General features: G+C 42.4%; 6 protein-coding genes across 8 annotated transcripts in view; 3 read left to right on the top strand and 3 right to left on the bottom strand.

The window, feature by feature from the left end:
- Positions 1–188: 188 nt before the first annotated feature.
- On the top strand, positions 189–1,612 carry LOC135368674 (vesicle-trafficking protein SEC22b-like). Its single transcript, XM_064602108.1, has 5 exons — positions 189–406; positions 627–736; positions 792–952; positions 1,021–1,167; positions 1,336–1,612. The coding sequence occupies exons 1-5, from the start codon at positions 332–334 to the stop codon at positions 1,482–1,484; spliced, it is 642 nt and encodes a 213-aa protein (XP_064458178.1). The 5' UTR covers positions 189–331; the 3' UTR covers positions 1,485–1,612.
- Positions 1,613–4,046: 2,434 nt separating this feature from the next.
- LOC135368668 (ubiquitin-conjugating enzyme E2-17 kDa) lies at positions 4,047–8,223 on the bottom strand. Its single transcript, XM_064602102.1, has 6 exons — positions 8,113–8,223; positions 6,593–6,656; positions 6,495–6,526; positions 5,716–5,793; positions 4,965–5,070; positions 4,047–4,337 (listed from the first exon to the last, which is right to left on the bottom strand). The coding sequence occupies exons 1-6, from the start codon at positions 8,134–8,136 to the stop codon at positions 4,198–4,200; spliced, it is 444 nt and encodes a 147-aa protein (XP_064458172.1). The 5' UTR covers positions 8,137–8,223; the 3' UTR covers positions 4,047–4,197.
- Positions 8,224–8,388: 165 nt separating this feature from the next.
- Positions 8,389–9,353, top strand: LOC135368669 (CDGSH iron-sulfur domain-containing protein 1-like). The gene is made up of 3 exons (XM_064602103.1): positions 8,389–8,587; positions 8,855–9,066; positions 9,201–9,353. The coding sequence occupies exons 1-3, from the start codon at positions 8,584–8,586 to the stop codon at positions 9,288–9,290; spliced, it is 306 nt and encodes a 101-aa protein (XP_064458173.1). The 5' UTR covers positions 8,389–8,583; the 3' UTR covers positions 9,291–9,353.
- Positions 9,354–9,452: 99 nt separating this feature from the next.
- LOC135368667 (histone acetyltransferase KAT8-like) lies at positions 9,453–14,486 on the bottom strand. Of its 2 annotated transcripts, none has more exons than XM_064602100.1 (9): positions 14,161–14,486; positions 14,012–14,089; positions 13,718–13,887; positions 13,554–13,607; positions 13,316–13,480; positions 12,155–12,244; positions 11,815–12,049; positions 10,913–11,063; positions 9,453–10,836 (listed from the first exon to the last, which is right to left on the bottom strand). In XM_064602100.1, the coding sequence occupies exons 1-9, from the start codon at positions 14,348–14,350 to the stop codon at positions 10,617–10,619; spliced, it is 1,353 nt and encodes a 450-aa protein (XP_064458170.1). In that variant the 5' UTR covers positions 14,351–14,486; the 3' UTR covers positions 9,453–10,616. The 2 variants fall into 2 exon arrangements, with proteins under 2 accessions (XP_064458170.1, XP_064458171.1); XM_064602101.1 differs by having other exon boundaries at positions 10,746–10,859.
- Positions 14,487–14,711: 225 nt separating this feature from the next.
- Positions 14,712–15,815, top strand: LOC135368666 (peroxisome assembly protein 10-A-like). Its single transcript, XM_064602099.1, has one exon. The coding sequence runs from the start codon at positions 14,836–14,838 to the stop codon at positions 15,643–15,645; it is 810 nt and encodes a 269-aa protein (XP_064458169.1). The 5' UTR covers positions 14,712–14,835; the 3' UTR covers positions 15,646–15,815.
- LOC135368665 (WD repeat and FYVE domain-containing protein 3-like) overlaps positions 15,703–19,054 on the bottom strand; it is a 47,953-nt gene continuing 44,601 nt past the window's right edge. For both annotated transcript variants that reach the window (XM_064602097.1, XM_064602098.1), the window contains exons 66-69: positions 18,420–18,627; positions 18,222–18,333; positions 17,565–17,762; positions 15,703–16,223 (exon numbers count right to left, since the gene is read on the bottom strand). In XM_064602097.1, coding sequence (XP_064458167.1) covers positions 16,121–16,223; positions 17,565–17,762; positions 18,222–18,333; positions 18,420–18,627 — 621 coding nt within the window. In that variant the 3' untranslated portion in view covers positions 15,703–16,120. The remainder of the gene's footprint in view (positions 16,224–17,564; positions 17,763–18,221; positions 18,334–18,419; positions 18,628–19,054) is intronic.

The following is a 19,054-nucleotide window of genomic DNA, read 5'->3' as shown; positions in this document are numbered from 1 at the left end:
ATCGGCCTTCTTTAAATAATGTTGTCTCACCGTGAACAAAATTACATATACAAAACACCATTAAATTTCCAAGCTTGGATTGCTGAGCGATTTCTCAACGATTAGACACACAGACCAATGAGTACAAGATTTTTCATTTTTCCTTTCGTAGCGTATACCTGATAGCGACTAGCAACAATGATGACACGTCATCTTGGTTTTTGTTTTGCTTTTTAACTGGCACGTCATTGCCGGTGGTGAAGTCAAACGATGTCCGTGTGGTAGTTCTTCTGTATTTTGTACCAAGTTGTAACTCTCGAGGGACAGTTTGTCACCCGTAATATTTTTCACGATGGTTTTGTTGACAATGATTGCGAGGGTGTCTGATGGTTTGCCCTTGTCAGCTTCTGTTCAAGATGAGCAGCAGGTAGGGAACGTTGAATAATATTAATGTGAAACCCACAGTGTCCCTTATTACAACCTCTTACGAGTATTACGTTGGAACTTCGATCTAAGAAAATGACCTGAGCGCTCGAGGCTTAAGCTAAGCTGCTAATAGCCTGCTAATACAGTAGCCTTATAGCTAATAACCTGGTAGATACGCAAAATGGTAGCACGATACACAAAGTGCCGCTGTTCACTTGCAGTTGAAACCAAGCACCACAGATTACCAAAACCAAGCCAAAAGACTTTTCAAGACACTAAATGATCAGTCCCTCGAAAAGGCAACGATTGAGACTGGACCTTACAACTTCCAGTACGTATCAGGTGAATACTGCATTGCATAAGTGTACATAGATGTTCTTTTGCAGCTATCTCATTGAAAAGGGAGTCTGTTACCTGGTGCTCACAGAGAAGTCTTTCTCGAAGAGACTGGCATTCTCTTTCCTTGAAGACATTCAGGGGGAATTTAACTCCCAGTACGGGTCAAAAGTAGCAACAGTAAATAGACCTTACGGGTGCATAGAGTTTGGTAAGTGCTAATATATGGGTACCAAATATTCAGTGTACCTGGCAAGCTTCTTGTTCTTTGCCCGATAGACAACTACATCCAGAAGACAAAGAAGAATTACATGGATTCCAGAGCTCGAAGAAACCTTTCCAACTTGAACTCTGAGCTCCAGGATGTGCAATGGATAATGGTGCAGAATATTGACGATGTCCTTCAAAGAGGATCTGTAATCTCAGGCATGTCTCTTATATGGAACTTGTCAGTGGCAAGAGCATCTAAAGTAGCAGGGTGCACATGCATATTTTGCCTGGTATAGTTTTGTGGTATACTTTGCAGGTTTTGCCTATTGGTATACTTTGCCTGGTATATTTTGCAGATTTGATGAGTACAACGTTCCCTTCCAGAGTTGGACAGCAAAGCGAGTAACCTGTCTCTTCTATCCCAGAAGTACAAGAAGGATGCCAGATACCTCAACTTGAGGTCAACATATGCAAAGTTGGCAGCTGTAGCTGTAATTGTGTTTGTAGGTTTCCTGTACTTCTACATATTTTGAAGACCTTCCATTAGTGACGCTGGTTCTGCACGAGCATTACAGCCTTTGGTTACGGACTGCAGCATTTTACTGGACTGTACCATAACCTGTAAATATGGTTTCTATTAAAATATGCTTTTGTATATCTACTATTGTGAAGCAAGTGACATAGACCTGAGTCATGAGAGTACAGGAATGCCACCTGGAATCACTTTCGTCAAGGTTGCGTGACCTGCAAAATATTCTGTTAACTATAGTTTGCATTGGCAAGCAAAGCTCCAACTTCGAAGCAAAATTCTGAAACTTGAACCAGGAAATCCACATGAAAGCAAAGCTGTTGAGAAAGCTAGGGCTGTGTGAATATTCGGATTTTTCGAATGCCAAAGCGAAGGATTGCATGTTTGACTTGAATTCTGCAGTCGAATATGGAATGCTATACAGTGTATTCTAATAGTTGCGAGATGTGCTCATAAGTTCAAAAACGCATAAGAGAGGACACAAAACAAGCTGCTCCTTCATGCGAGGGCCCGTATGCATATATTGCGTATGTATACTGTATATCAGTATACGTGCTGTACATGCGATCGGTTATGTAACTATTCTCTTTGGTTTTAAAACTGCTATGTGCACAGCCCTTGAGAAAGCAGGTCTGGTTCATAACCGGTCTGTAAAAAAAAATCGTGGGTGGCTCTCAAAATGAAATATGTAGAAATTTGCTCCACACATTGCAGATAGGGGGAGGAGGAGGAGACAATAGACTTTTCCATGCCTGTCTGATACTCCTACTTTTCCAGGCATGTTGAAAGTAATACTGTGTAGCTCTTCTATTTTTATTGGTAGTGTAGCTCTCTAACAGGCATGTGTGGCTCTTAGAAGCATAAATGTTTCTGAACATCAAGTAAATACACATGACTGGAATGACTCTGGACTTGCATTGCAGAACTATAACCTTCCAGGTATTACATTACATAGCTTACACCATCTTGTATAATGGCAGTTGAAGATTGGGCACTGAGAGGCTTATGGTTGTGTTTGCTCATCCTTCAATGTTTAATTGCCTCATGTGCTATTAAGTTACCTTTTGAAAGTTGCAATTTTTAATAAGATTTGGTATATTTGCCCTCAGGTTCAGGGGATAATTTCATACAGGAAAGTGGCATGAGCCAACACACACAGTTCATCAAGACAATACATTCTAGTTTGCAAGCACCACATCCCACATTGATACTCACAGGTATAGCTCGGATCCTCTTGTGCATGGGAAAAAAGAGCTGTACTCCAAAATTGCGCAGTCATTTACATAGCCTGTGCACAGCTGAAAGGGTCATTAAAATGCAAGAACAACTTGCTCTTAAATGAAAGTCTGTGTTTCAATTAGTGTAATGCAAGCGAAATTGGTTCACACAGTGCTACCGTTTAGAAGAAAAACGCAATGAGAACAGAGCAGTCTTTGATGGCAACGAATGGGATCCCCAGGAGGCAAAGATTGGCGGCATTCAATGAGACAGCAGCAGAAGTGCGCGCATACCCATCGTGGGCATGTGGATTTCGAACCGGTCCGACCGTAGTGTTCCGTATATGTGTGGCATGATGCACACTGCTGCATTTTTCAATACAGATTCACTAAATTGTAGCCCACAACAGTTCTCACGAATGTTCCACTGACAACACTTATCTTCACGTCCTTTGGACAGCGACGACAGTCCGCTTCACAGCGCAGACTGTTTTGCGCCGAGACTGCTCCATGGTGTGGCATGCGCAGCATAGACTAAAAACACCGATGTACGAGCTGAAACTACATTCACTGCTTAGCGCCAAAGCAAAAAAGTGTCTGGTAGCTCCGTAATGGAATCAAAGTTTTCAATTTTGATAAGTACAAAATTAACATAGCATGTAACATAGTTAGGGAGTGACTTTTTCGGGTTAAATGCCTTTCTCAGATTCGGGGGGGGGGGGGGGGGTAAAAATCGGGCGCTATTTTTAAATCTGTAATTCAGGGAGAAATCGGGCGATAATTGTGTTCAGTGTTCAATAATTGTGCCTTCGGGTGTTATCGGGTATTTTTGTTTCTCCTCTTGTCTATTAAGTCCTTTCCTAATCTCTCTTTTTTGTTCTTTTGTTGTTGTTTTTGCGAGATCGTGACCTTCCAGCGGTAATCCTCGAAGGCACAGACAGTGTTGACACACCTGGGTGTATTGCTTGGAAAGTAAGTGACCCATTCTTACATGTGTTACATGTGGCGACCTTTGTTAGTCTTCAGTGGAAACGTCACTTGAGGATTTAATAGTGACTGGAATTCAGGGAGAAATCTGGTTTAACCCGAATTGGTCGGAGGTCAGTTCAGGGGGGAATAACTGGGTGGAATCGGGTTTAACCCGAAAAAGTCACTCCCTAAACATAGTTTGAAGTGAACCTGTTTTTGCATGTTAGTGCCCCTTTAATGGCACACAAGTCCCGTGCAAGCACTGCATGGCAGGTATCAGTACCTACTAAGCGGTACATACGGCTGTCATTTTGCCAACGACCAGTGTTCTTACGCAGCTCTCGTAGTAGTATGTCACACCACAAGCAAAACGATCTGGATACCCCTTTGTAAAAGATCATTTTATTTACACAAAGCACAGACTGTTCAAAAGCAGTGGCTGACATATCTTTTTGCACTACCAAGGGTTGTTTGAAAGAAAAAAAAAGAAAAAAAATGGGGGATGGGGACAGGGGAGAAAGGCAATTACAGTCACATGGCATACTTTCTGGTCCACTCCCTCGCTAACTCATTGTACTTCTCTCTATCAGTCTTGTAGATCTTTGCAATTTCTGGGACCAAAGGGTCGTCTGGATTGGGGTCACACAGCAACGAGCAGATAGACAGCAGAACTGCACCAGAGACAACGAGACAACATTAGAATACACGTCTGTCGCAGTAAAATGTCCTAAGGTCACTTCAGAGTGTCGGTTTGAGGAGGCAAAGTGCCGGTGTCTACAGGGGTAGGAGGGTCCAATTGCCTGTCCGAAAGCGCATTGCCGAAAACACATTTTTGGGGAAGGGTAGAAGCCGCTTTAGAATAACAGATAGACAGTCTAGAATATTGGGGGAGGGGGCACACTTGTCCCCCGCGGATACAAAAAGTAGGTGCCGACACTGAGTAGGTGTCAGCCACGCTACGTTATCTGTTTATCAGTCACCAGTGATTAAATTCGATAATGAGGCCGTCAAAACTGTGTTGAAATATGTCTCTCACAATAAGCAACTTTTGTTTGACATTCAGCAAGGAGGTATTTTTGCTCTTCAGTGTCCCTTTAACGTGTGGGAGTTATGTTAGTGTCACGGCTAATACAGCCCTACCAACACTTTACTCACGCACTACTTGTATTGCATCGTTCCTTGTTTGTTTATGCCCGACCATGCGCGTGCATTGCAAGGACACTTTTCAGCAAAGTTCCCAAAACACTGTTCGCTCCTGAGGACGAGGTGCACTGGCAAGTGCTTAATCAATCTCGTACCTTTAGATATTGTGAGTGCTGGAGACCACTGTGACCTCAAAATATCCAGGCAGATGCTACCATTACTGTTGATGTTTGGATGATAAATTCGTGTTGTAAAGGCCACCTGCAAATAAAGGGGAAAAAAATGTAAAAATCATTTTTACTGGTCACTATTGGGGACAATAACTACATGTACATAACGCATTGTGAGGCAGCATCATATGGAGGGCTGTTATTCGATTCGAGCATGTAATAACTTCGATAGAACCAGCCAAGCGTGGAAACAGTCCACCAAAGCTGAGCTCCTACAGGTGTCTGCCTAAATGCACACATTTGCGAGACATTTGCATGTTCTATTAACATAACCACAAAACCAGGAGGGCAGAAATTAGTCCATCAACAGCTGGGTGTTTCAGTGGACAAGCCACTAGTGTTTGCAACGTTCTTTACAACAAACGAAAGCCAGTGTGCGCTCAACAACATGTCCTGTGTGCGATTCTTGAAATATTCAGTCTGTTTTGCCTTTAAGACCTGCACCGCTTCTTTGTGTAGTTCGAAATGTCTTTTGTTCTAAAGGAGTATGATTGTACTTAAGGAAAGATTGGCCAATATTGGATAGGTCACAATCTGTCAGCAGGAACATTTGGCTGTCCTGCCTCTGCAAAGTGACCTGCATGAATACCGACATTCCCGAAACAGTGAGGGACATACCATAGTGTACCCCCATACTGCATTCACTCTGACAGATTCAGTATGACAAGTTCCTTACCTTGGGTGGTTTGAAAGGGTAATCTGTGGGGAAATGGATTGTGAGGAAGAACACTCCACCTTGGTATGGACTGTCAGGCTGCATGGATAAGATGGATTAAATGTCACGAGTGCAATACAGTAAGGTAAGCTTGAGCACTGCTAAATTCAAGGCATGTAGAACATAATAATAATAATAATAAACTTTACCAGCAGACCAAAAGCTATTGCATGTTCTGCACCCAAAGTTCCAAGGCAAGCCTTGTACTATGCAGTTCTAGTGTTTTTGCATTGAGGAATGTCAAAACATGACTACAATGTTTCAGAACGGCTAATACAAATTACAGTTCCAAAACGAAAGCCTGGTCCAATTGTCACACAACAAACGACATGCATGGAGTGCTGACATTACATTACACACTGCCACCACCAGCCAAAGCTACAGAGAAAAGTTTACATCGCGTGTTTATTATGCGCTAGACTGTTGTGCAAAAAATATAAGTGCCTCCCAGCTCTGAACGGCTAGTACAGAGTCAGGATTTGCATCACTTAGGAAATGGCGATTTCCATAGCATTGCAATGCCAGCTTCCAGAGTTAAAGGTGAAAAGAAAAACCCTTCACAGGGTAATAAACTTTAAGCGAAAATAGCTAGACAATGCAACTAAAGCTAGATTGGAAAAGCAGTTGGCACTATAGAAGTCTTTATATATCTTTGTGTATTACATAGCCACCAAACCCCTATAGATGGCCAAAAGCTTGTTTGCGAACCTTTGAAAGATCCACACAAGAAAAAAACTTACCGGTCCCATTATTGTGGCTTGCCAGTGGAACACTGAAATAACAGAAGAGCATTTGTCACCACTGCTCCACGTTTTAATGTACGTTTTTATATACTTACAGTCATCACCTACTGGTCCAGCAGAACACTGTGCTGGTGGATCTCTTCCCAGGTCCTGCAACTCCTGCATGGAAATAAGAGAAACAAATGAACGACTAACAGTGCACCACGTGATGAAGGAAATTGCCTTGCAGTAGTCCCAGATTAGAAAGCATGCATTGGAAAGAGCAGCATGAGAATGCAGCCTGCACTCGGCTGAACAAAAATATCGAGCAACAGTTGCTTTACTTGTTTTAAAACGCTCTGCAATGATGGATATTTCATTCTCTTGTATGTAGTGTGCACACCATTATGTTTGGTGATACAAGTAGTCATTGTACAGGTGACATACAAGTATGTCGAACTGCTAGACAGAGGTTTCAGAGAAAAAAGAAAATATGCTACAAAAAAGGATCAATGAAGGAATCTATATAGGAAGGTTATGGACATTCATTGAGGTACATGCAAGAGCATGCTGAGTGCCTAACAGTTTCACAGTGGTGCTGCATTAAAACTGACCACGAATGGATGAACCAAAAACCTTCGCGACATACCTCTCAATTAGAGCACAAACATTATTGGCAGGGCCCCCCTAATTGTACATGTAATGTGTGACCACATGTTTTACATGAATGAATCACGCATCCATAATTGGACAATGATTGCAATAGCTGTTAATACAAAGCTGAAATGAATGAATTCCAGACACTAATTTCTGCAGGGATTTCTGGGGCCATTTAACATTGCTGGGGTATTTCACTTGTTCGAGTAATGTACGCAACGAAGAGAATTCAGATACTTCCTGGCTGCAAACGCATGCACCGATAACAAAGCGCAAACATGATATTGCAACATACACGCCCAGGTGATCAACGGAAATTACTGATGAGAAGGTTACCTTTTCAGATGCATAAAGTCGCGCACAGAGTGAGTGTGTGAAATGTGCCTCTTTCTATAACCTCCTAGGGATCCCACACAGCAGCTGAGCAACATGTATGAGTAATGTCTACTTCCATGTGCATGAGTGCCCACACCGGACGGCAGTAATGTTTCGTGATAATGGTCACAATTCAAGCGGTTTTCTGACTGCAGAAACTACAGGGGTTGATGACAAACGACCTTGCTAGTATAATGAAATGTTTACGCTTTGAAGATGACATCCAGTGAGTATAAAACACAGAAGAACAAGACACACTTGAAGGCTTTTATGACGTTTCATCCTAAACCAGGGAAGCAAGGGAATGAGCTCGGTGGCCGTGACGACTGTCTACAAGTATTACACGCAACACTGAAACAAGCTCTCGGTATGGCTTCTGGCACGTTTCACAAACTGTATCAAACAGTCTCCCCCAGAACCCCATATGACGCGCTTAATGCCGCTTTACATTCATCCAACGCCGGTGTAAAGGTAAGCCTATAACCAACTAACTACCCCGTAATCTCAGCGCATGACTGAGCTGAATGCTCCCCACGGTTACTCACTAAATGTTGTAAAAGTTCCGTATGTTTTGTGTCGATATTTTCAAATAGATGATTGTTACCTTATTGATCCTTTTCAAAGCCATGACAGTAAGCCTACACCTCCAAAGAGCGACAGACAGCTAAACAATCGTGTACAGCGAGCAGCGCCAGCGCAGTCTGTGCAGCCTTGCGCGTCTTACCGGAACGACCAGTTATTGGAGTGTTCAGAAAAGCACGATTATACATTTATTATTTAAACTCAAGTAAATCTAAATTTATAACATCTCGTAGAATATACTTATTTAAAATTTAATTTAATTTTGTGGTTACTGTTCCAAGTAACATCGGGTTTTAACTGTTGCGTTGCGCCAGCAGCAGCCAACAATTTTGCGCAATTCGCGTTTGCGGCGCTGTTCGAGGTTGTTGCCCCGGTTACACCTGTATCGCTGTTGTGAAGTCGTGTCTTGGTTGACTTCTTATCATTTCTTCCTTACGCACATTTGGCATTGTATATCGGTAGCTACACCTCAGCACCTAGCATCAAGACAAAAATGTGTAAGTGACACAGCAGAATGCCGTCATTGCTTCTCATCTCAAACCGAGGGAAGCACGCATCCATGTGATGCCATTCATGATTTCAGCTGAGGTGATCCACTTGCAACATTACTACTATGATATGTCCCAATTTTTCATGTGTTAGACACACGTGCATGGCAAAGATTTCAGCCTGCTTGGAATACGTACAGCTTTGAGTACTCAACTGGTGTACAGCAAGGATTTAGCAAAGACATTAACTTCCATGGAACTTTTATGTTCTTTTAGCTCTGAGAGACAACATGACGACCTACGGGCCATGGGTTGGTGCCGTCGTTGCTATTGGCGTTGGTTACCTTGTTGTGAGGTCCTTGAAGAAGAAAAATTCAGGAGTGGTCAACCTTAGTGTTGATAAGGGCAACCCGAAAATCGTGACTTCAGTCGACATTGAAGACCTTGGAAACAAAGCAGTATTCTGTCGTTGCTGGAGGTCGAAAAAGGTACTCGAGACTTGTGTAGCTATTTCGCGCATAGCTTGGATGAGAACCAAAGTAATGAGTAAATTATGGGCATACAAAAGATTTATAATTGTATGTACTGTGCAATTACTACAGAGATTTTTTTTTTTTCACAGTTCCCATATTGTGACGGTTCTCACAACAAGCACAACGATGAATGTGGAGACAACGTTGGTCCGCTTATTGTAAAACGCAAGGAAGCCTAAGATGTGAACTAGAAGTATTTAGTTTTATTGTCATTGGCTATAGAATAAATAGTTTGATTTCTATGCTATGTACTAGTTTGTATTTTGTCAGCAACAGTATTTCTACTCCACGTGCAGCAAACGTGCACGTGCTGGTAAATGGAGACACATAGGTCCCTGGAAGAAGTGTTACAAAACAGAGTGAAATTTATTTTGTCGTAAAGGAAGTGATGGGCCTTTACTTATAATCTACAAACCAAAAGGACGTCAAAGTCATCTATACTAAACACAAGTGTGTTACACTTTACCAAGTAACAGTTTTCGGTTAGCTCAAAACCTATGGGAACCTGCTGAATGAAATTTGGAATATAGCACGGCTTACAATTTATTATGGCTCTAATGCAATCTACTTGATGGGTCCTGCCCCTTTAATGTGGCACTTGAAATGTTCTAAGATATGCGGCGGAATTCTGTTCAGGTTCGAGCAGGGTGAATACATGAAACTGTAACGGGGTGTGCGAGGGAAAGGAAGAAGAGAGAATTTGGTGGTTTCCGCCCTACAAAAATTAGGATTTCTTCAACACACACTTCAATTCTCTTACCCTGAGGTGAAATTGCTCACATTTAAGTCATTCATTTGACCAAAACTGCAATTTGCATCATTCATATCCATGGAACCTTTGTCTAGTGTTGTTAACAGGATGAGAAGGAAGACTACAATGAGGCGATGCAGAAAAAGAAGTAGAAAGCGCATGCTGTTTGCAGCGTTACTGTTTGTATCCTTGCATCTCCCCCCCCCCCTTATGTAATGCCTTTCCAGGCACTTAAGGAAATAAAAATGAAATGATTGATTGCAAAATGCAGAACCCTGCTGTAAAGGCAATTTTGAAAAACTACAAGATGTAAATTGTACATGATTTTCTTCCGTTCGCTGTTATTGTTTTCAATGAAGCTTGTATGTACATATCAGTATACCAAACACATCCTGGAGATTTAAATTAATAAAATATAACAATAAGCAACACAAATATCATTGCATAACTGATGAAAGCTGTCCCCTGACTGTATTTATAAGGTTGACCAAAAGTGATATCAGGAGACGTAATCCAGCTAAAACATACCTAAACACATAGATCCATTCTCTCGCTCATGTTGCTCCCACTCGTCAAGTTCGAACATCACAAGTGCGGTGGATCAAACCTGCGCAAGGTAAGGTGACTGCACGCTCACTTCACGGTGAAAGGGCATCTCATTTCTGTCGATGAACTGAATGATGATACGGATGATGACAATGGCGCTACAAGCAGACAATGACTGTACACACTTTTACGCTCCACCACATACACATCATGCTTTCTTGCCGGGCTTCAGAGGCTTTTTAGGCGGCGACCACCTCAGACTGGTAATGTCTACCTGAAGCCGGGGCTTTTTATATTGGGTGCTCTTGAGATGCTCTTCAACCAACTTAGGCGTGACACAGATCACGTGCTGTCCTTTCCAGTACTTCACCATGTTGAGGCTCTGAAGGGTTGAAATGATGTCGTTCTGCGTTATGCTTGTCATTTGGCTGCAAGGTAAATAGTGGGGAGGCTTTAAGGGGGAGTCGAAAGTGAAAAAAACTCGTCTATCGCTGCTGGATTCACCTGAGGTCCTTGATGGACAAAGTGCCACGGAAATCTCGTAAAATTTCGAGTAAGACCCAGGACCAGTAGCTTCTGTAGCTCAGTTTGCCGAGATCAGACAGGGGTTTCTCGGGTGATCCTACTGCCCCTTCCAACTTGGACAGTTCGTAGCCTGATAAAAAATGAAAACGAAGAAAAAAAAAGGAGATTCGAGTGGGCATGCAATAATAGACAGCTTTTAGTGACTACAAGCAGAAGCTTCAGTGATCGAGGGAAGTAAAAAAAAAACTCAGAAAGATTATTTTATGTTAGAAATATGAAATAGCTTCAGTTCTGAAATTTGCATTACATACCTCTATATAATGGATTAAATTTAATTTTGCCCAGGACACTTTGTAGCTATAGAATGTCCCTGATGTTTATAAAACCCTATTGTGTTGTATGGTGCTCCATTTCTTATGCTATAGGATGTACGATGGCAAGAAGGGAGTGGTGGTTTCGGCAATAGCTGGGGTATTATATAATAGTATCGCACTAAAAGGAAATCAACAACAAAATTATGTTGGTGGTGGCCCCCAAGATTGACTGCAGCTAGACAGCGTTAACATGGATAAAGTGCTTTGGCCCAGGAGGGTTGATAGCATTATATATATATAGAGATAAACAAAACTTAAGCTGATTTGGATACTTCTTTGCAAAGTTCCCAGTGTGAAGGAACCACAGAACTGCATACTGCACATGTAGCTCCTCCATGGCTCAACTGGCTTAATGAGACAGTGTACACAAGCTACAGGAACTTGAAAATATGGAAGTACGAGCTCCACAAATCACAAATACCATAAATATAACAAATACCTTATGAATAAATATATAATGTTGTAATAAGAACATGAGAATGTCAGGTCCACAGAGGTCGTACTTACTAAAGGCAATGAGGAACTTCCCATACCCTTTCCTTTGGTAAGGAGGCAAAGTGAGAATACAAGCAACATTGTTGCCATCTGGAGATTCCTTTTCCTTCGAGAAATACCCCACAAGATGAGAACCGTGCTTGTCAACCTCACAGAGAACGTAAAAGATGAAAGGTTCCACATCAAAGTACAGAGTTTTGTGGTCAAGGAACAGTTTTGCAAGCAGACACAGATTCTGGCAATAGATCTGAAAAAAAAAAAAAAAGTAAAGGGTAAAAAAAAAGGCAATCTGAAAACATTACAGCCTGAAGCCATTATCCGTTTGTGTGGTAGGTCATCAAGGCTTACCCACCTTGTGATCCTTCCCATCCACCTCCCACAGTGAGACGGTCCCTCTCCTGTAGATTTCCTTCCCTGGTGGCTGCCTCCAAGTGCATTCACTCTATATGACAATAGAGCGTATACTATGTGAACAGTGAGCATTGACATACAGCTAGGGGTGCAAAAATTTCAGAAATTTGGATATAGATAAATACCTATCGAAATAAAAACATTGATAAGCATGAGTTAAAATATTGATATAGATCAATATGAGAAAGAAAAATGTCAATAAAACTGATTTAAAAATTGATTCAAGATATCAATAGTTTACCAGCATGTACAGGGTTCGCCAAGATAAACTTCGGGGTTTGTAACGTTTGTAACATATTGGAACAGTGTCGGAAAGCCAAAGTAGATGTTACAAGACGTATTACGCCCCAAAATTTTATGTCAGTAATGCCGCTTGGTCTGTTTCTCTGCAGGCAAATCGTGAAAATTAAAAAATCTCCGCTCCCTAGACGGCTATACCTGTGTTTCAGCTTTAATCCGTCAGATGACGAAACGGTCGAACGCGGCGTTGCAGAGTACGATTCTGCGTTCAGTTCCACTTGTTCAGATTTCAATGTCGCCTGCAACACCGCGTTCGACCGTTTCGCCTTCTGTCGGAAAGGAGCTGAAACACAGGTATAGCCGGCTAGGCGGCAGCGGTTTTCTAATTTTTAACGATTTATCCACAGAGGAACGGACCAAGTGACAGTATCGACATAAAATTTTGGGGCATAATACATCCTCTAACATCTACTTTAGCCTCCCGACACTGTTCTTATTTGTTTTATCTTTGTTACAAACCCCGAAGTTTATCTTGGCGAACCCTGTATATCTGCAAGAAACTTACTGATATTCTATCGATACTGCTCGGTATTCAATAAAATATCACCATTTACAAATATTCATAACACCGGTTAGGAAGGCTGCTGATCATATTGGTAGAAATATCAACATCGTTCCATCTCTGCGCACAATGCACAGGCGCCAAGATGCACAACATGTCTATTTTTCATCTCCATCATTTGTTTGCACAGCGCCTGTGACATTTTTCTCAGCTTGAGGCACTTAATGCTTCACCAACAGATGCCTAATTGCATGCACCCTGCTTTCTACTGAGAAAATACCATTCACATATTGTCCATACCTGATGGTACCTATACGTCTTCTCCAACCTCATATATTTGAGACAATATTCACAGATCCATAACTTTGTGACTTTGCCATACTCTTCAGGAAACGGGGAGAAGTACCAGGCATCGATTTCGTATTTTCCAAATTGGATGCGGTCCACGTACTTCACTTTGGTGATCTAAATCATTGGGTAAAATGCGTGATTCAACAAATTTTGTCGCGATTTGGTGACAGGGACAAGTTGTACGTACTGCCTCGTGTTCTTTTTCAAGTGCTGCTGTTGTGGGATCCATTTCAGCGTATGTCTAAACAAGCAGAGAAACGAGATCAATGAGATGAGATCGAATGAGATCAACCTCAGTTTGGGACAAGACATTCAAGTGCAGTCTCGTGAACACAATATGAAGTATTGTACCTTCTGTATGTGATTGATCTCATCGTGTCTTCGCTTTTGATTTCGAGTTATCTTTCTGTCAGACTGCTCTATACAATCTCCTTGAGACAAAGGGTTCTTTATATCATCTTTGTGCGACGATGACAAGTTGAATCTGTCCTTGTCGACCCATTCGTCCAGCCGACGGTTGTCTGGGAAAGCGTAGAACGGCTTAGTACAGTAAAATTGCAAGAAGCTGCTGTCTCCGGAACGGTTGACGGTGATTGATTATTGATTGATTATGTGTTTAATGGAGCGGTTGACGGAGCAACTTACATCCTTCGTAGTGGACGTAGTACTCCCATTTCCCCACGTCTTGGTCACATGGACGAACTTGTATAATTTCCGCAGGATCTGGGTACATACGTCCAAAATCAGCGTACTGTGGCACAGCTTTGAGATACGAAAATCGACATTTTACTTACGCCATGTGTCGTCGCACCGACGAACCATGTAGTGCTCCCCTATCACTAATGTTCCTTCGAGGATATTTTCGGAATTCTCGCGAATTCGGTTTCTTTCTTGCGCGCTATAGCTCTTGGCGTCGTTACTTTCCAATTTGTAATGTGTTGAGTCCTTCTCCGTGGAGTCCTGATTCCTGTTGAATTCTGTCATAGTGATGGAAGCGATACTTCGTCAAAGAAAAATACTAATTCACCAAAATACAGTCAACAGAATCACAGACTACGCATTTATGCAATCACGTTCGTACAAAAAAACAAACAGTCAAAATAAAGTGCCGCCAGCGTTGCTTACTGCATTTTTCCGTTGGGCTCTTTATGGCGGCCTTGGCCCTTGTCGCATTTGATTTATTGTTTTCCTCAAGAATTTTATTTTGGTTCTCTTTCATTTTGCAATGAATTGTTCATACAAATAAGGCACTACTGATATATCTTAAGCGTCACAAGCATAAAACGCTCGGAGGTGCCGCAGGTACGGCAGTGCGGTGTAGCAGGTGTGGCACTTTTGTGTTTGTTTTCTATTGTAAAAGCATGTGTAAGAGAGACAAACAAGACGATCAAATGAGATTAATATGACGACCTTTAGTGGGTCTTGTGAGTTGGTTCGATCGCTTTTGTAGCAGTAAGACGCAGCACGACATGGCACCGTTCAATCCAGCGCTGCAGCCGGAGATACTGCGTGCATTTCAGAAGGATGAACAGCACATCACTGTGCTTCAAAAGCAAGTGTCCGAAGTTTCCCGTTTGATTTTCGGTATTCCATGGTGGATTCGCTGGAAGTCTGACGTTGAAGCGCTTTCAAAGTTACTCTATTTTCTTGCGACAACTTTGAGTGGCCTACAAACACTCGGTGAAGAGTATGTTCACGTGCTGCAAGTGACATCGTCTCTGAATGAGATACCATCGTTTGTGCAGAGACTTGCGGCAGCTTTGCTTCAGACTTTTGGGAGTCGTATTGTGGGTAAAATCGTAAACTCTGCGCGGACAGCGGGATGTGACCACAATAGTACACTCGAAAACGCTTTCGAAAAGTTTTCACGATTGCATCTCACGCTTTTCTACCTGTTTGGCGCTTACTATACGCCTGCAAAACGGATAACCGGAATTAGGCACGTTTTGCTTAGAAAATGGATGGCTAATGCCAATGGTTCTTATTACTACAAAATACTTGGGTGGCTGTCATTAGCAGAGCTTGCAGTTTCTATTGCCTGTGACCTAAGAGCAGTAAAATTACGACAGGCTTCCTGCAACTCTCCTACAACAAAAGTTTCCACAAAGTATGGTTGCTCTATGTGCATGGGCCCAACAAAGGACACAACCTTGATACCGTGTGGACATGTTTACTGCTGGTTTTGCATCGCAGAATGGTTAAGCACGAACCCAGGTTGCCCACTTTGCCGAACAGCCTGTAAACCGCAAGAGATGTGTGTTCTTAATAATGTGAAGTAACTGCACGTACTCTGTTACTGTTATCCAGTGTTGTTGGTATATGAGTGGGAGGCACAGTTGCATATCGAAATATTTATTTTTTATATTGTAAAAGTGAACACAGGGGTGTAAATAAAGGGGAAAAATGCATAAATAAAGCAAATTTGAAATTAAAGCTTCTCTACAAATGTGCTAGTAGTCAGTTCTATTGTTTTATTGACTTACACAGTCCATATAATTTATCACTTCATACTTTGGTGGTTCTACATGATCTACAGTAACACCTGTCTGTCACAAAAGCATGATAGCTGCTTCACTTTTATCAAGCAAGTTTCAACTGCTACTACCTACTATCTCTCTTGTGAGACTGGTCAATGGACCACAACAACACACAACACGTATTATGTACAGGAACGGTATTTACAACCAGGGGCGACTATATTACATCGACTACGGAATGTCCACGGATATGTCTGACTAGAACCCTACTGCTGCCTTAGGTATCTCCTGTTGATCTGAGGGAAGTGTAGCAGGTCTGGCAGACTCTCACCGGCTTTAATATCCGTAACCGGCTTATCTCCGATTCGAAGCGGCTACACCTAGAAGAAAAGAAAAAGGTAGTAGAGTAGTGGACATCTTTGTCATGGTTAGGTACGCCATATGTACACAAACATCAATCACTTTTATGTGAATCGGCAAAGTGCATACAAACAGTGCCCTACTGTCAAAAACAGGTCTGACCTAGCGACATTTCATGACGAGCAATGTGACAACATCAGAGATAGCTCTCATCCTGGAGCTTATCCATCAGCTTGCTCCACTCCATTGCTCGCTTTTATGCCATTCATCTCAACACATCTCATTCCAATGTGCCTCAGCTGTTTTTGTGGTATCCTGTTTAATCATTGGAGAGGCTTGGGTGGCATAAAAAAGTTGGTCATTTGTCACCTCTCAAAACTAGGGATGTTCGAATACTGTACAAGTACAGTGAACCCTCGTTATTATGAACATGGTCGTTCCCAAAAATTTTGGTCTTAACGTGGAACCGTCATATTAACAGGGGGATTTGCCGAAGGTTTCACTGCATTGGTCCCCAGGAATGTGGTCGTAAAGCGCGTATGTCAGATTATAGGGGGTCATATTAATGAGGGTTCACCGTAGTAATTTTCGCAAAATTCGCGAGCGCTCTTTTCTTCGCGAATTTGAAGTTCCGCGAAATATTTGAACCAATGACAGAAAAATACGGGAACGAAATATGTAAGAAATTTTACCCAGGATGCTGAGGCAACTTATGTACGCGGTTTCTTACGCTATTACGCTGCGTTGAATGCCAATCGTACCTGCTTTATGCGGTGACAGGAATGACGGGGGACAGGGCAATTCGGCAATGACCCAGATACCAACCGAATAAGGACCCCCCTAATCTCAGGCCTCTCAGTCAGAAGGGCTCAAAAGGAAGACAAATGCAGCTGGTTATTGCCCAGTTGTGATACCTTTTGTTAACTTCTTCCTGGATTTTCAAGGTGGAGGGCCCCTAAGACGCCTGGTGCAGGGTCAACGTATTGCGGTAGCGCAAATTCAATTTTCCGCGAATAATTGTCCGATCCTGGCCCCTCACAAATTCGCGAATTACTGAGCCCGCAAATTTAACCACCTATACAGTATTCAGCATTGTGAATACAAACAGAATGTTTTCAGTATTCATATTCAATTCGATTGGACAATTCTATACTCGTGGCTTTCGCATAAATAGAGTACCTTTGAATATTCGAGTCTTTCTGAGTGCACACGGTTGTGGTTGTTTTAGGCACCTGTGACAACTGAATTGTGAAATTGTGTGAAATTCTGAAAGTTGGCAGTGTCTGGTGAGGATGAAAGCAAGCGGTCTCGTTTGTACGAGTTTAAGAGTGTTGTACCTCTGTGGACCTTTCGGAACTCACCTCGAGCAGAAAAGCTGGCCACAGTTGCGGCAGTGATGTCTCCTTTCTGAGAAGGAGAAACGTACTCCACATGCAAGACAACTGTCCCCTCCTTCATCGCGCACCCAGTGGTCTGCGATTGCTCGTCCCGGATGTTCCGTCACGCTCCACGTAAAAATCCGACCCCGTGCATCACCCACGTACACAGTCTTGTGATCCCTAGAGGTTGAGATAATTGTAATTCAGGAGGTTGACCTTCGTCCCAATATCAGTAGAGCCTGAAGTTTTCGGGAAATATTTTTTCTAAATTCAGGGGGTAAAAACCGGGTAAATAAACGTGTGCACTAAATTCATGCGAATTCGGGTGAAAAAAACTTCCAGTATGCTAAATTCGGGGTGAAATCAGGCTCAGTTACTCAACTAACTGTAGTGGTTTGGTACAAATGGTGATGTAACTGAATTTTTCTGCCAAACAAGTAAATTAATGCATTCCTACAGACATCCCAGTGAGGGCAATTTGCCAGGTAAAAATCGGGTTTCACCCTAAAGAGGCGACCTTCAATTCAGGGTGCAAATTTGGGGAAGAATCGGGTAAAACCCTAAAACTTCATGCTCTAAATATCAGCCATCAACTGAGTGGCAATGGACTTCCTCACTGAGACACTCTCAGACACTCACTTAGAAACAGCCAGCGCAGTTACTGCCGCTGGTTCGGTGTTGTCTTTCCTGTCGAACGCAGTGTGCATTGTCAGTTTGCTTCGAAACACAAGTTGGCAGGTCCACCTGAAGCCTACGACGAAACCAAAAAAATATTACGCTGTAATGTGCGTCACAATTTCGCAAACCGTATTTGAACCACGAGCGAGCGGCACCGACCTTCTCTGAGGACGTTTCTTCGCCATCCTGCACGTCTCATCTCTGCGTGTTTGTCGGCATCCACGACATCCGCTTCTGTTATCATCACAAATGAATCCGTCAGTGAGTTTTCAGATTTGCTCATCCTCAGTGTGGCCGACTTGGCGTCATCTGGACTCTCCTGAGAGTCTTTTGAGTGTTGCGGAATTGTTAGCGTGGATTTTGTAACCTGCACAATAAACGGATAAGCAGCCTGACAATTGTGAACTGTTTACAGAGAATGCGCACATACATCTACTGAGATAAACCCTGCATTAGTGGCACACATGGAATATGGCTCTTACACTGATCATTAGTCTGCACATTTAACTGACAAAACTTATAACGATTGAAGCGAAAGGGGAACTGAATAGACGTGGATCAATGGACAAGACACGGATCAAACATAGGACAAAATTGGGTTGTATAGTTTGCTTCAGTATGATGTACCAACTGGCCCAGTCTTCCATCCTTTTCAATTTTATTATAATGATTGCTCATCTGTTTCAGTCGATACACAGTACTCTCATATTATCATGCAAAATCACCTAAAAAGGGCATGCAGTTTGTTTGTGCAATATAATTTCACCTGAGTTGAAGCTTTTCCTTGCCACACA

This window comes from Ornithodoros turicata, chromosome 9 (genome assembly GCF_037126465.1).
Source record: "Ornithodoros turicata isolate Travis chromosome 9, ASM3712646v1, whole genome shotgun sequence".
In the NCBI taxonomy this organism is placed as follows: Eukaryota; Metazoa; Arthropoda; class Arachnida; order Ixodida; family Argasidae; genus Ornithodoros; species Ornithodoros turicata.
The sequence above is the reverse complement of the archived record's forward strand: the minus strand, read 5'-3'. Positions and strand labels throughout refer to the sequence as shown.